At 42.0% G+C, this 16,021-nt stretch overlaps 1 protein-coding gene across 6 annotated transcripts in view; it reads left to right on the top strand.

Annotated features, from left to right (window-relative positions):
- MEI4 (meiotic double-stranded break formation protein 4) overlaps positions 1-16,021 on the top strand; it is a 675,270-nt gene that overhangs the window by 106,691 nt on the left and 552,558 nt on the right. The window contains exon 4 of one of the 6 annotated variants that reach the window (XM_078648097.1): positions 3,536-4,389. The exons of the other annotated variants lie outside the window; for them this stretch is intronic. Coding sequence (XP_078504223.1) covers positions 3,536-3,571 — 36 coding nt within the window. The 3' untranslated portion in view covers positions 3,572-4,389. Of the gene's footprint in view, positions 1-3,535; positions 4,390-16,021 lie in introns of those variants that run through there. 6 annotated transcript variants of the gene reach the window in all.

The raw sequence follows: 16,021 nt of genomic DNA on the forward strand, positions 1-16,021 counted from the left end.
GCTTAAAGAAGGAGATAAAAAAACTGTTATGGAGAACCAACTAATGATAATATGTTGGGGTATACTACCTTATCTGATCCAGATTCACAGAAGCTTTAGTCGGATGCTCCTAACTCGTTTTCGTTTTGGGGTTTTTCACAGAATGATCACGTTCCCAAATGTTAATGACTGGTCAAGAAACCTACTATTATGCCCGTGTGATTTATATTTCTAGTCAAACAGCGTTACAGAGTGTCCTATTTTGTAAATGTTATACACTACCCAGAAACCTTTTTTTTAAACCTGTTCTGATGGAAATGGGCTTAAGAAAATGTAATACAGCGTTATTGAAGTTACAGCTTTTAAAAAATCAACTGATTACAATGGCAGTATCCTCTTTTTTTAAAGTCTGTTATTAAATTTAGAAACACACTGTGATTAGTTATCGCCATGTGACCCATGTTTTTTTATAGAACTATGATGTGTTTTTTTAAATGTGTAATTATAGAAAAATGTAATAACCTTTTTTAACTTGTGCTTTTATGATTTTTGTTTTGTAAAATCGAATAAAGCTGAATTTGATTTGATTTTCTCATGTATACAGTTATACACACCAACTTCGTTATTTATAGACATACCACATCACTTATTCACTATTTACTATTAAAACATATTTACTGTCTTATATAATCACTGATAGAAGCAGACACTTATTCATACACCCACTCTTCAAATAACGTACTCTCACTTAGTCTTATAAACTCCGACACTCACATATATAGTGCCTTAAAATATATGTAGTTAGTCACAGATATACCACTGAGACATTCATTCACTCATCAACACACCCATACACACACTAACTCACCCATACAGCCCTTCCTAGATGCACTTTTGAATCCATACAACCAGTGAATCACTCATTCAGACATCTATGCACAGACTCCTACACCCCCCCCCCCCCCATCCAGCCACACAGACACTCAGGGACCCATACAGAGCCTCAGATAACAAATCAATAACCCATATAGACACTTTTGTAGCTATTCAGCAACCCATACATTTGCTTACCCAGCAACTGAGAGACTAATTGAGACTTTCACACAGTTTAGTCACTAACCCTTGCATTTAGTAAGACACGTTCAATCACTCTCTTATATGGTCAGTCACGCACCTACTAAATAATCCCTTCAGGCACTTGTGAATGCATTCATTCTACAATACACCTTAGCATAGATATATATGAAATATATTTAAACTTTACAGAAACACATTTACTGGATGATGTCATGAGTGATGTCATTTGAGATGTCCTCAGTGATGTTACTGACCATGTCATGAGAGATGTGATATGTGACATTATTAGCAGTGCATTGCAGGTGCGCGAGTTATAGTTAGCTCAACTAACTATAACAGGCAAATTTCACTGGTTTTATGAGTCAAATGTCCAACTAACTACAATGTCCCTGAAACCTATGTTTTTTTTTTTTTAGTGATTTCAAAGGTTTTTTAAATGCTAATTCCTAACTATAACGTCTGTAAAACGTATGGTTTTTTCAGTGAATATATATATATATATAATCTCCTAGAATTAGAGAGAATATCCTAATGACTTGCATCCAGAGCAGAATCTTTGGTGTATTCCTCTTGTGTTAAACCTTAGGCCTCATCTGTGAGGGGTGTTGCATAGCTGCGTGATAGCAGAGATGCAACACTTCTCAATGCGCCCTTCTTGTAACATGGTGGATGCCTCATTTATTCTATCATGCATCATGTCGTAAGGAATGACAGCGAAGTCAGTATCACTGACGTATCTGTTGGCGCAAAAGTGGGGCATCGCTGGGTGGTGTCTGAAAACAGATGCAACTCCAGCAATGTGTCCTTTCACATGGGGTAAACCCCATATGAAAGGGCCTGCGTCACCCTTATGCCTGCCATGAGGCAGGCGTAAGGTTTTAAAGAATTGGCATCCTAGAAGTGGTGCAGTGAAATCTTATAGATTTCACTGCCCCACTCCTGCAACCCTTACTTGCGGGGGAACGCCCACCCTGCATACATTATACCTGGCTCAAGTATAATGTGGTGCAGGGGTTTACAAAGTGACGCATCTGCCTAGATGCCTTTGTAAATCGGGCGCAACATGGTGCATTTTTTACGCCCCCGGTGTGTCACAAAAGTGACGCACCAGCGGTGTAAAAGTGACGCAAGGCCTCATAAATAAGGCCCCTGGCTACTTGTGCCTTAAGTAGACTTTTTAGAAATCGTCAATGGATTCATAAATGTTCAGTGTAGTATGTTAAACTGAAATAAAGTGAATCTAGCGTTACTATAGGTTGTAGAAACGGTCTGCTTCGCCGGCGCAAGTGCATTTGGAATTTGGGCTAATGAACAAAACAATGGGCAAATTATACACATCCATAAACGTCTGGTACTGACTTTGTGTGGCCTCTGCTGCAGTCAAAAAGACGATCTCATCCATTTGATATGCATTTGCCAGACACTGCACACCGCTCTAGTCACTTTACTTAGAAAAGCCTTTCTTGACCGAGGAACACGGGCATGCAGATATGCCATAACGAAAGGGCTAGTTCCTTCTGACCCCCAAATGAACTGCAAATTGATCAAATTCATCCGAGTGCACAAACGGACCGTGAAATCTAAGGCCCATTAACCCCTTGTGTGCTTCTGTCGGCCAACGGCCGTCACGGGCACTACCTTCGTAGTGCTGCGCACATCCGTTGGCCTACGCGGCCCTGCCCACTGCGCTGCACCACCCCACCGCGGCGGAATTGCAGCCGCGATTAAGCAGTTAGGAGCTTTCTCCTTGGAGGCTAAACACCAATTGCAAACCGGATTGTTGGACCACCTCCTTAAGAAATGGAGTCTACCATCGGCTGATTCATTTACCTGGTAGTAATAGCACGTAAATCTCTATAAGAACACTGATTGGTTAACTGGTAGACCTTGGATTCAGAGACTTATGAACTTAACTAAATAAGAAAAATCATACCTGGTCAGAAACCCATTTAATTAGTTTATCGCCGTATAATTGAAATTTTTAATTTATGCTTTTTAACTTTATTTTGATGTATAAGAGTTGTGAAATAGCACAATAAAAAACACTATGTAAATTTGGTAATATACTATGGGATTTGTTATGGTTTTTTTGCTAAACGATTTTAAATCTTTTTTAATTAGTAATTGAGCTATGTGGCAAAATTGTTATGGTTTTAGTTTACTAAACAAACTTTACATTCTGTGTGTGAAAAAAAAAGTAGCAGATTTTATTTTACACACTTTATACTAATCTTTATCCATTATCGCTCTTCCACAGTCCACCCCATATATTTTTACACTAGTGGTTTCTTTGTTGTATACATTGTTAGGGCTCGGTTTAGCAGTAAAGTGATCGTATTCTCTATTGGCAGACTGCAAGGATATATAACGTACAAGACTTTTGGCGCATCTGGGAACATATTCCACGTCTTTAGTGGCTGTTAGTACTCTTCTGCATTGTGTCTATTATTTCAAATGTTTGCTGTACTTTTCCCTGTAGACGCAGCCATGGCTCGAGGACCCAAGGACCATTTGAAGCGCGTTTCCACTCCTAAGCACTGGATGCTTAATAAACTGAGGGGTGTTTTTGCTCCCCGTCTGCCAACTGGTCCCCACAAATTAAGGGAGTGCCTGCCCTTGATTATCTTTCTCAGGAACCGACTGAAGTATGCCTTAACTGGAGATGAAGTCAAAAAGATTTGCATGCAGCGGTTCATCCGGATTGACGGCAAGGTCCGCACTGACATCACTTACCCAGCTGGGTTTATGGATGTCATTAGCCAGAAGACTGGAGAACACTTCCGTCAAGTATATGACACTAAGGGGCGTTTCGCAGTTCACCGTAATACAGCTGAGGAAGCTAAGTACAAACTGCGCAAGGTGAGGAAGATCTTTGTTGGGACCAAGTGAATTCCCTATCTGGTAACTCACGATGCCCGCACCATCCGGTACCCTGACCCTCTCATCAAGTTGAATGACACTGTGCAGATTGATCTGAAAACTGGCTAAGTCACAGACTTCATCAAGTTTGACACCGGTAACCTGTGTATGGTGATTGGTGGTGCTAACTTGGGGCGAATTGGTATCCTCACCAACCGAGAGAGGCATCCTGGCTCATTCGATGTTGTTCACGTGAAGGATACTAATGGCAATACCTTTGCCACCAGACTTTCAAACATTTTTGTGATTGGCAAGGGTAACCAGCCCTGGATCTCCCTCCCCTGTGGCAAGAGCATTCGTCTTACCATCGCTGAGGAAAGAGACAAGAGACTCCAAGCGAGGCAAACTAGCGGCTGAGCTGGATGGGAACTCTGGAGGAAAACATGTTTGCAGTTGTGGAATAAAATCTTTAACGTACTTCTCCAAAGGCCAGGAATTCATATACTTGAGGTCCAGCCATTAGCGACCTTTAATATCAGTAACCACCTTTTCATGATTAGCTCTGCAGCATTTAGAGAGTGTAAAAGTTTGTGTTATTGCGATTAATGTCACCATGCAGCTCTGAAAATAATGTGGCAATCATGCACACACTGTTAGCATTGCCATTCGGAATGTTAGTTTTCGAAGCCCTAAGTCTGCCCCCCACACACTCTAAAGAGTTAGGGCTTTTATGATGGCATACAATCCACACTTGCTTGTATGTAACATATGTGCTACGGAAAAAAAAACTGCCACATATGACAGTGATTTGACCAACATAAATAATACTGCACCTAAACTTTTTCTTTGCATTTGGTGCCACACTCACATCACTTAAGAATCCCATTGTTTTTATAGCGTCGAATGGCGAAAAGTAATTTTGATTTTTTAGATTTTTTTTATTTTTACTAGTAAATCCTGAATGAAGACAGTTTACATACTGTATCTTGGGTATTTGTTTTTGAATTGTGAAGATTTTTAATACAGTTTTGAAAAAAGACCCTGGACGTGGGTGGCAGTTACTGCCCCTTTTGTTTGCATCAAGTGTACAACGATTTTAGCTATATAACGTCAGAATATCCCATACAAAAAGTTCACAATCTAGTGATATTCACCTTATGTATGCAAATTCCTTTATATGGTAATGCAGCAGAATTTTTATTGTGTGCATGTTTGAAGAGGTTAATATTCATTTGTATCTCAGGGTATAATAAATATTGATAAATCAGAGGTTCTTTAAATAGATTTGTATCTACGTTATGTTAAAAAATTATGATTTAATTTTATGTAACACTGAAGTAAGATATTTAGGGTCCTATTCACAAAGACATCTCAGAGTACATAGAATCGTTTTACTGGAGTGATCTCATTCACACGCTGACCCCCATTTTTGAATTAGCCCCAAAGCATCAAAAAAATTAATTACGTTTTTTTCCCCAGTGACTATTCATGTATATTTAGTACACATATGAAGGACTTAGCCCTCTTTGCAATTGCAATTTTACTAACAGTGAGGTGGCCTTTTCGGGGTAGATTCAGTAATGCATGTGAGAGTACATGAATGGGTATTGCAGGAGTACGTTTTCAGGTAATCCAAAGTGCCTTTGTTGCCACTTAAGGGTCTAATGGATGCTTCTACCTGTAGATTCCTCACCTATTTAATATTTTCCAGGCACCGACTCACTAGCCTACTCTGTCCGTTGAAGGTCCTACCTTGCATCCACAAAATCTGTGGAGATAAGACCCGGACTAAACGGAGCCTGTGATTGATTGCTCAGATTCACTGAATGGTAAAGGCATCCGCATGGCGAGAAACCAAAAGTGAGCTTAAAATAGGATTCGTACAACTGCATTTACTGATTAAACGGACACAAAATATTCAGAAGGGAGCACATTGGATCACAAAAAAAGAGTACAGACAAAGGGGACTGGCATCAGAGATCCGAGTGGTGTCTGATATGACTTCAGGATGTAACATTCGAGGAGGTGTTTGAGTCAACTTGGAGCCTTGGCACCACCGGTTGGCAAAGGAGAGCTATTGTAAAATGTTCCAGTTCCGGTTTTGTTCCTTGAGGAGATTATGCAATGAGGAGTTTAGAGGTAAATAACCACCACAAAAAAAGTGCTGCTGAAGATCGGGTACTGTGAAGAGAATGTAGCCTAACTGCTAGGGCGTCGACCTTGGAGCTGGGGAACCGGGTTCGAGTCTCGGCAGCGACTCTCAACATTCTCTGATTCTGGGCAAATCACTGAATCTCCCCATGCCTAACAAAAAAAATTAATGTGTCAGTCTGTAACGTAACTGCTGCTCATGTAAAGCGCACTGATACCTTCCGGTTTAGTTCGCGCGATATAAAACTCCACAAGAAAAAAAAAAAATTAACTTTCATTTGATTCACTAGTTTTGTTACAAATACTTAAATGTTTCCTTGAACATATTAAAAAAGAGACTAATATTTAGTTACAAATTGGTCCCCTTTCCTCTGACCATAGCGAGTTAATTGACATTCTATAAAAAAGATGCCTGTTCCTACTATGTTTTCTCCTATTTCTATGTTGTCTATTATTTGCCTTAAACATTTTTTTCATAAAATATTGACACATTGTTGTCAACATTTGTATTTTAATCATATAAAAGAATGAGCAGGTCTCTATTTTTATTGAGTAAGGAACCCCGTTTGATAAGAAGAGGTTTAAGAACAGGTAAAGATTCCGATAGTTTTTCAGTTCTCTGCTCAGAGAAACCATAACTCCAGAACTCTAGGTGACTCCCGTAAAGGCTAGGCTTTTCCTGGGAAAAAGGGTAGGCGGAAAGAGAAACAGAAAATAATAGCCTAATTTTTGTGAAGACTGGCCTCTCGGATTAGCATGGTTAAATTCGGGATACAGGATTGAAAAGGATACACGTTACTGCCAAGTTATCACAGCAAAAGCCTAACCTAAGAAAACTATAAATAATTACTTTAAGTGAGCAGAGGAAGTATATCAGGTAAATAAATATCAGCACCAACTCACTTATGCACTGTGTTTCTTTACTGCAAAGTTTAAAAAGACAAACTGTGACTGGATCCGAGAATTACCTGGATACTGCTCTCAGATCCATACGCTCTGCAGACGTTATGACCATTGTTCATGGATAATCTCAAGTACAAGATGCCTGTTTTGTGTGAATCTGCTATTTGCCCATTCTTCCCTATGTTCCCTCCTTTCCTTATTTCTTACACGTCTTGAAGAGGAGCAAGACCACTGACTCATTGTCAGTGAAATTGCTCTGCCTCCCTCGCAGCTCCACCATTAAGTGAGGCCTTCCTCGAGCCCCTGCACTCTCGAGTGTTGGTTTGAGACCCCCCTCCACCCGCAGGTTTCCCTGCGCCTCATCCCTGGTGGTCTATTGGACCTCTGTCTCCATTCTCTTGCTCTGCTTTTTCTCTCTTTTTTTACTCGTTTTTTTCCCTCACTTCTATCTCCCCCTTCACTCTCCTTCTGGGTCTTAACCTCCATTTTCTGTTGTTTTTCCGTCATTTCAAGCTCCCCTCTTCACCCTCCTTCTGTGTCTTTCCTCCGTTTTTCACTTGTTTTTTGCCCTCATCTCAATTTCCCCCTTTCACTCTCCTGTGTCCTCGGTGTCTTTCCTCCACTCTTTCATGCACTTTTTCTGCCTTATTTGCACTTTTCTCTCTCTCTTCGCCTTTTTCCTTTTGCCTTTTAAGCCTGTTTTTCCCCACCGCTGCTGCCCCCACGGCCCCTTCCACCCCAGCACCACCAGTGCGGCCGGCCCAATCCAGCTCCCCTCAGCTGTCACCGCTGCCGGCCAACCTGCAGCACCGGCAAGACCACTGGCCCAGCGCAATCCGCCCGCAAGAACACAACCAAACCAAAGACCCTGCAATGCCGCCTCCACAATGTCCGATCCCTCCTCAAACACGCCACCAAAATCTGGGACCTCCTCGACGGCACTACCCCGGACGTTGCATTCTTTACCGAACCCTAGACCAATACAACCTCGGGACCGGATATCGCCACCGCCATTCCCCAAGGATACTAGATCGCCAGGAAGGACCGCCCCGCCCGCCCTGGAGGAGGAATCGCCATCGTCCACAAATCCACCCTCTGCCTGAGCACACTCCCCAACGAGCCCACAGACCTGATGGAACACCTTCACTTCAAGATACTGGCCAGCCCTACCTCCACCCTGCGAGGAACCCTCATCTACAGACCCCCTGGACCCTGAAGACGTTTCGCCAACTCCATCACCCACATCATCTCCCTGCATGCCATCGCATCCACCAACTACACCCTACTGGAAGACTTCAACTTCCACCTCGACAACCAACTGGACCCCAGCACCACATCCCTCCTGGACAACCTCCACAACATTGGACTCCGCCAGATCGTGACCGAACCCACGCACTCAGCAGGGCACACCCTCGACCCCCTCTTCACAACAGGAAATTCCAACTCCATCACCTTCAGCCACACCACAGAACTCCCATGGACTAACTCTCGATGCGTCCACTTCACCTTCAGAACACCCCCCATCCACAGACACCAGCACCTGCTCCCACAAAGAAACTGGGCCAGAATCGCCGACGCCCAGCTAACCTCATCACTCAGCAACTCCACCCCAACCATCATGGAAAACGACAAGGTCAACACCACAGCCTGAACCCTGCACAGATGGATCTCTGACAACTCCAACACCATAGCTCCCTCAAGAAAAACAACAAACACCCACGCCAAAAAAGCCAGATAGTTCACCACCGAAGTTCGAGAGTCCAGACGCACTTGCCTCCTCCTAGAAAAGGCCTGGAGGAACACCAAATCCACAGAAGCCCACTACAACTTCAGAGCCTCCACCAACGCCCACCACCAACTCATCGGAAAAACTAGGAAAAAAGCGATTGAAGACAGAATCTCCACTCATGCACACAACAGACAAAAACTTTTCAACATCATCAAGGAGTTTGCCCAACCCACCAGCGAGTTCACCGACATCCCTCCCTCTCAAGACATCTGCGACAAAACTCAGCACCTTTTTCTATCACAAAATTAAGCGCATCTACGACAACTTCGACGAAGACAACCAACACACTGAACCCTCACCAACCACCCGACACCCTGAAGCCAGCGATCGACAACTAGACAGCCCTCTCCACCGAAGGCACACTAAAGACGATGAAGTCAATCCACTCTGGGGGCCCCCACGGACCCCTGCCCTCACCACATTTTCAACAGAGCCGCCGACACATCACACCCATGCTCTGCCACACCATCAACCGCTCCCTGGCAACCCCCTCATTCCCTGAGGACTGGAAACACGCTGAGATCAACACCCTCCTGAAGAAACCCTCGTCTGACCCCTACCGACCTCAAAAACTACAGGCCCATCTCCCTGCTTCCATTCCCAGCGAAAGTCATTGAGAAAGCCATCAATAGCCAACTCGCCACATTCATAGAAGAGCACAACATCCTCGACTCCTCCCAATCCGTCTTCAGAAAAAAACACAGCACAGAAACCGCCCTCCTTGCCGCAACAGACTACATCCGTACCTTACTGGACAAAGGGGAACCGCAGCCCTCCTCCTCCTCGACCTCTCAGCAGAGTTTGACACAGTTTCTTACCGCACCCTAATACACAGACTCCACGACGCAGGTATCCAAGACATGGCCCAGGACTGAATCCGCTCCTTCCTCTCCGGCAGAACGCAGCAGGTCAGACTTGCCCCCCCCTTTCCTCTCAGACCCTACACCTACCACCTGCGGAGTCCCCCAGGGGTCCTCCCTCAGCCCTATGCTCTTCAACGCCTACATGGCTCTGCTCGCCCCCATCGTCAGAGCCTACGGATTCAACATCGTGTCATACGCAGAACACACCCAACTCGTCCTCTCCCTATCCAACGAACCCAACACCACCAGACACAACTTTTGAGAAGGCATGGAAGCGGTCACCAAATGGATGAAAAACAGCTGCCTCCAACTAAACACCAACAAAACGGAAGTACTCATCATGGGTCCATACCCAGACGCCTGGAACGACACCTGGTGGCCCCCTGCCCTCGGAAGCTTGTCCACTCCCACGGACCACGCACCCAACCTGGGAATCATCCTGGACTCGGAGCTCAAAATGGACCGCCAGATCAACTCTGTCTCGTCCTCCTGCTTCCACACCCTCCGCCTCCTGCGTTCGACCTTCAAATGGATTTCCCTTGAACACAGAAAGACCGTCACTCACGCCCTGGTCACCAGCAGGCTCGACTATGGCAACACACTCTATGCCGGAATAAACAAAAACCTCACCCACAAGCTACAGAACATCCAAAATGCCGCCGCAAGACTGGTCCTCAACCTGCCAAGCCACTGCCACATCTCCCAGCACCTGCGCACACTCCACTGGCTCCAAATTGAAGCTAGTCACCTTCAAGATGCTAACCCTTGCTAACAAGGCCCTCTACAACACCGGACCAGCATACCTGAACAGCCGACTCAAATTCCACGCACCCCAAAGAACCCTACGATCAGCCTAGCTCTCCTACGCCGTGATGCCCTGCACCAGAAAAACCAGATCGGGAGGCCGCTCCTTCTCCTTTCGCCCGTCCAGAGCCTGGAACGACCTTCCACTCCACCTCAGACAGATGACATCGCTCCCCATCTTCTCAAGAAACCTCAAAACCTGGCTCTTCAACAGACCCCCTCCTTGATGGACTGGAACCTGGGACCCCCCACACCCCCAGCGCCTTGAGATCCTTACGGGTGAGTAGTCGCGCTTAACAAACACCTGATTTGAGTTGATTTGATTTGAAGAGGTGGTCTGAAGCCTATTGTTTGCCATGGTTTGTTGATATTAGGACCGAATTGGAAAATGAAATGCAAATAAGATATATGAAACAGAGCAAAAATCTTTACATTTGTAAGGCTATATTCTCCACCTGGTCAGTCTTTAGCTAGGTCGGTAATAACACGTTTAAATATTGTTACAGATTGTCATGTTGTCCCTTTAAGTAATTCTTGGAATTGTTTTCTTTTAACATTCTGTGTTGTAGCAAGATTCCTTCTCTGGCTTCTGTGAAGACAGTTGCTGGGGAAGAAGTCCTGTGTAGGTTATATCCTACCTTGCCCCTGTGCTTCCTGCTAATAAACCTACTTTCCCACTTTATATGTGTGGAGTCAACTTTACAATTTTGGCGACGATGTCTTAGAAGCACTAGGAAACCCACGAACCCAGAATTAAAAGCTTGAAGAATTATTTATTTTATCCAGAAATATAAGGAAGAAGAGTTCTACGAAGGAAGGAGAATTTTATTGATCTTAAAATAGAAAGCATTTCTTCATCTCATCAAGAAGATAATCTTCGGTTGAAACTGACGTGAGACTATTTTAACATGATTTTACCGCTGCCTCTGTGAAGCCTATTGTGAGTAAAAGAACTTTTGATATTTATTCCTACTCTAAGACTTTCATTCTTTAAGCGCATTAGGAGTTTAACTTTTCCATTGTCTACCTCCATGCGCAGATCGATTTAGCTATTCGGCAGATCGATTTAGCTATTTGGCTTCATTTCAGCGCTATCATTTTGTTGTGCATCTTTTAAAAATAACTATTGAAGCGGGTACCTGCATCGCGAGAGCGACTCCTCCTGCATTCTCACGCTCATCGATTCTTGTCTTCCTCTCTGCGTGTTTACGCGATGCACATCACTCTGACTTAATACGCACGTTACGGCATGACGTCATGACGTAAAACGCTAGCGGCCATTTTGGATCTCCATAACAGCGCGATCTACAACGCGATCAACAACGCGATCAACATTTCTCCGTGCTTTCATTCAGAAACATTATTTTTATAGCGCTTTAAAGTTTTTAATTTCTTCGGACTGTAACAATTTAATTTTGTTATTTTATTTCAGCGGTTTAAAGAATTTTGCAGGGCATTCCTTTTTCATCATTTTGTGCATCAAGTAAGATTCTCATTTTACCTTTTCTAAATATTTACAGTATTGAAGGCGTTTCATTTCATATTCCTTACTGACTTATTGGATTTTATAATTCACCATGGCCACCCAAAACGCTACTATTCAATCACCACAAGCCTTTTGGCCTTCTGGAACAGAGCCTTGTATGAAGTGGCTTCAATGGAAAGCTTACTTTTTAAACTTTATTGATACCATCGACGAAGAAGAAAAAATGAAACCAGAAAGAAAAAAAAAACTATTTTTACATTCCTTTGGTGCTGGGGGTTTAAAAGTTTGAGGAAATGTCAAAAAGTGCTGGTGGTGGTGATTCAAATGTATTTATTGATATTTTAAAAGATTTTGATAATCATTTTTCTCCTAAAGTGTGTATAGGTATTACTAGGTACAGATTTTTTCGCAGGAAACAACGACCTGGAGAAACTATTGATGTGTATGTTGCTGAACTGAACAAGATAGCTGAGGACTGTAAATTTGATCATCTTCAAGAACAGTTTATAAGAGATCAGGTAGTTATGCATGCTTCAGATCCGTCAATCGAAGATAGACTTTGGATTAATGGAGATTCAGATCTTAAAGATGTTTTAGCCATCGTTAGAAAAGCCGAACTCCCTGGTCGCAGTGCAAAAGCTATCAAAGTTGATGAAAAGGTTTCTTCTGATCAGAAAATTGTTTCTGAACAAATTAAGGAGAAATGTTCTAATTGTGGATTAATTGGGCATTATTCTAGAGCTTGCTACAGGGCTAAAAGTAAAAAGTCAAAGTGGTTTGTGATTTATCTTCTAGTGATGAAGAAGATATTGTTAAGAAAGTTTCGCATTGTTCCGTTGAAGATTAATGTATTAAAAAGGTTATGCATTGCTCGATGGAAGATGAATGTGTCCAAAAACCACTTGAGAAAGTTTACATTTTCAATCTTAATTATTCTTTTAAGAAAAACATTCTCAAAAAACCTATTTGTAATATGCTAGTTGGTGGAGTTCCTATCAATATTTATGCTGATTCGGGTTCTCCATACACTATAGTCAATGAGGGAGTTTGGAATTCTGATTTTGCACATCATTTGGGTGATGATTTCTACACTTCAGACATTGCCCCTGAAGGATTTTCAGGTGAAAAAATCAATATGATATAATTTAGATTTAAGGGCAGGGATTCCATTGGGAAACTTTACGTTGCTAAACATGGTCCTTCTGCCCTCGGATAGAGAGATCAGAGGGATTTAGATATTATATTGAATCCCAATAGTCCCGAACCTGTCTTGGTTGCTAACGATGGTGTGGCAATTGGTGATTCTATGCTTAAAAGATTTCCGAAAGTTTTCAGTGGCAAGATTGGTAGTTTTCAAGGGTTTTCTCACCGTATTGTTTTGAAGAGCAATGCTAACCCTAAGACCTTTAAAGCCAGGAATATTCCCATTTTGGTACGTCGTGATGTTGAGAAAGAATTGGAGAAACTAGTTAGTGAAGATATAATTGAAACAATAGAATCCTCCGAATGGATTTCCCCAGTCGTAATCGCCAGACGTTCGAATGGCAAAATTCGTCTATCTGTAGATCTCCGCCATTTGAACGAAAACATTGTAATAGATACATTTCCATTGCCTAAGATTTCTGAAATGTCATCAGTTAAAGGTGCTTCCATTTTCTCGACGTTAGATCTTTCTGCTGCATATCATCAGATTTCACTTGATGATGACAGTAAGCATCTTACCGCATTCATCACTCCGATGGGGTGTTTTCAGTTTAAAAGAATGCCATTCGGATAAGCCTCCGCTGCTGGTATTTTCCAACGTATTATGCACCAGCTTTTTGGTAAATATCCTAATGTTAAATTTTTCCAGGATGACATTTTAGTTTACGGAAAAGATAAATCTGAGCATAATTCTATTCTTGAAGAAGTTTTGAGCATTCTGGAAAACAAAGGACTGATTATTGAATTTTCGCAGTGTCATTTTGGGGTTAAATCTGTGACTCATCTTGGTCATGTATTATGTTCTGATGGTGTGTCTACCAAACCCAAATTAGTTGACGCTATAAAGGAAGCACCGTCTCCATCCAATAAGGATGATGTTCGATCATTCCTAGGAATGGTGGAATTTTATTCTAAATTCGTTAAGGGTTTTTCCAGCAAGGTTTTTAATATAAGACAACTATTAAAAAATAATGTCAAGTTTGAGTGGTCTGCCATTTGTGAGAATGAATTTAATGGCATCAAGTCTGACATCATAAATGCTCCAGTGGTATCTCCTTTTGATTTGGATCTCGACGCTGTGATTATTGTTGATGCCAGTAATAAAGGCTTAGGCGGTGTACTTTCGCAAATTGATAGTTTTGGCAAGGAACGTATTGTTGCGTTCGCTTCTAGGGCCCTTTCTGTTCCTGAAAGTAAGTCTTCAGCTATTGAAAAGGAAACACTTGCTGTAGTCTGGGCTTTAGAACATTTTCGGAGTTTTGTGTGGGGCATAAAATGTGTGGTTAGATCTGATCATAAACCCCTTACAAAACAACTTTCAACTGATGACCTTTACAATGCCACAGCTAGAATAGCCAGAATGACTATGCGTTTACAAGATTTTATACTCAAAATTGAATATTTTCCAGGAAAAAACAACGTAATAGCTGATTTCCTTTCACGTATGCCTTCTGATTTGCAATAATGTAAGGTGAATGAGTGGGATTCTTTTCAGATTGCCCTTATTCATGATGAGAACCCTTTTTGTGTTGAAAAGAAGGTATGGAGTGAGGAATATGTGAAAGACAGAGTTTTAGCCTCTGTTATTTCATCTATTCGTGAAGGATTGATGGAGAAAAGCAAGTTATCGTCTGATCTCAAACCATTCTGGGAAGTCAGAAATGAACGCACTGTTTTTGATGATACTATTTTTCGTGGAGACAAAGCTGTTCCTCCTTTATCTTTAAGAACTTCCATTCTAGGTTTATGTCATAAGGATCATTGTGGTTTAGTCAAGACTAAACAAAATGTAAAACAATGGTACTGGTGGCCGGGTATCGATGTTATGACAGAAAGGATAGTGCGTGAGTGTGTGGTTTGCTCAAATTCTGACAAGGTTCTTAACACTTTAAAACCTGATATGTGTGAACCCATAGTTCCTGAAGGTCCATGGCATACTGTTGCAATTGATATTATGGGACCTATTGGGGACAATCATAAATTTGTGATTTCTATTATTGATATTTTTTTAAGATGGCCTTGCATTGCCATTGTAGATAGAGTTGATTCATCCACTGTTTTAGAGTTTATCGACAAGGTATTTATGGAAGAGAGTCTTCCTACTAAAATCATTAGTGATAATGGTGGTCAATTCATGTCAAAATCAGCTAAATCTTATTTTGACAGAACAGGTATTACCCATAAAACCACTTCATTGTACAATCCTAGTGGAAACGGGTTGTGTGAGAGATTTAATAAAGTCTTGAAGAACGCTATTCAAATTGCCAATCTAAAGAAAGAAGATTGGGAAATTTGCATTCACAAAGCCGTTTTGTCCTACAGAACCAATATTCATGACACCTTGAAGATGTCACCTTTTGCAATTATGAGAGGTCGCATTGCTAGGACTAAGTATAATCCTAATTGGTTGCATAAGAAAAGTTGTTTAGACATATGCATAAATAAAGTTAGAGATAATATCATTGAGAAACATCTACATTATAAAAGGAATTTTGATAATAAGTTTGCTGCTGGTACTGTGAATGTTGAAGCTGGAATGTGGGTTAAAGTTAAAAAACCTTGGAGAGTTTGCAAGGGTGAATCTCAATTTTCAAATCCCTTAATGATTAAGAAGGTTTTACGAAATGCGGTTCTTCTGAGTGATGGGCAGGTATGGAATTTGAAAAGGATTGCTATTTATAGGGGGAAGAGAGACTTATGTACTGATTCCATTAATCCTGCACATTCCTCTAATAGTGTTTCTGAATCCCAACTTGTTCAAAATGAGGATCATGGTGGTTTTGTTGCGCTCTAAAAGTATTTCTGTTCCTGGAAGTGTCACCAATGAAGGTTTTGTTCCCACAGAGAATGTTAATGATGCTGTTGTTATGGATTCATCTACCAACATATCTGACGACAGTATTTCAC

This window comes from Lissotriton helveticus, chromosome 6 (assembly GCF_964261635.1).
Source record: "Lissotriton helveticus chromosome 6, aLisHel1.1, whole genome shotgun sequence".
NCBI lineage: Eukaryota > Metazoa > Chordata > Amphibia > Caudata > Salamandridae > Lissotriton > Lissotriton helveticus.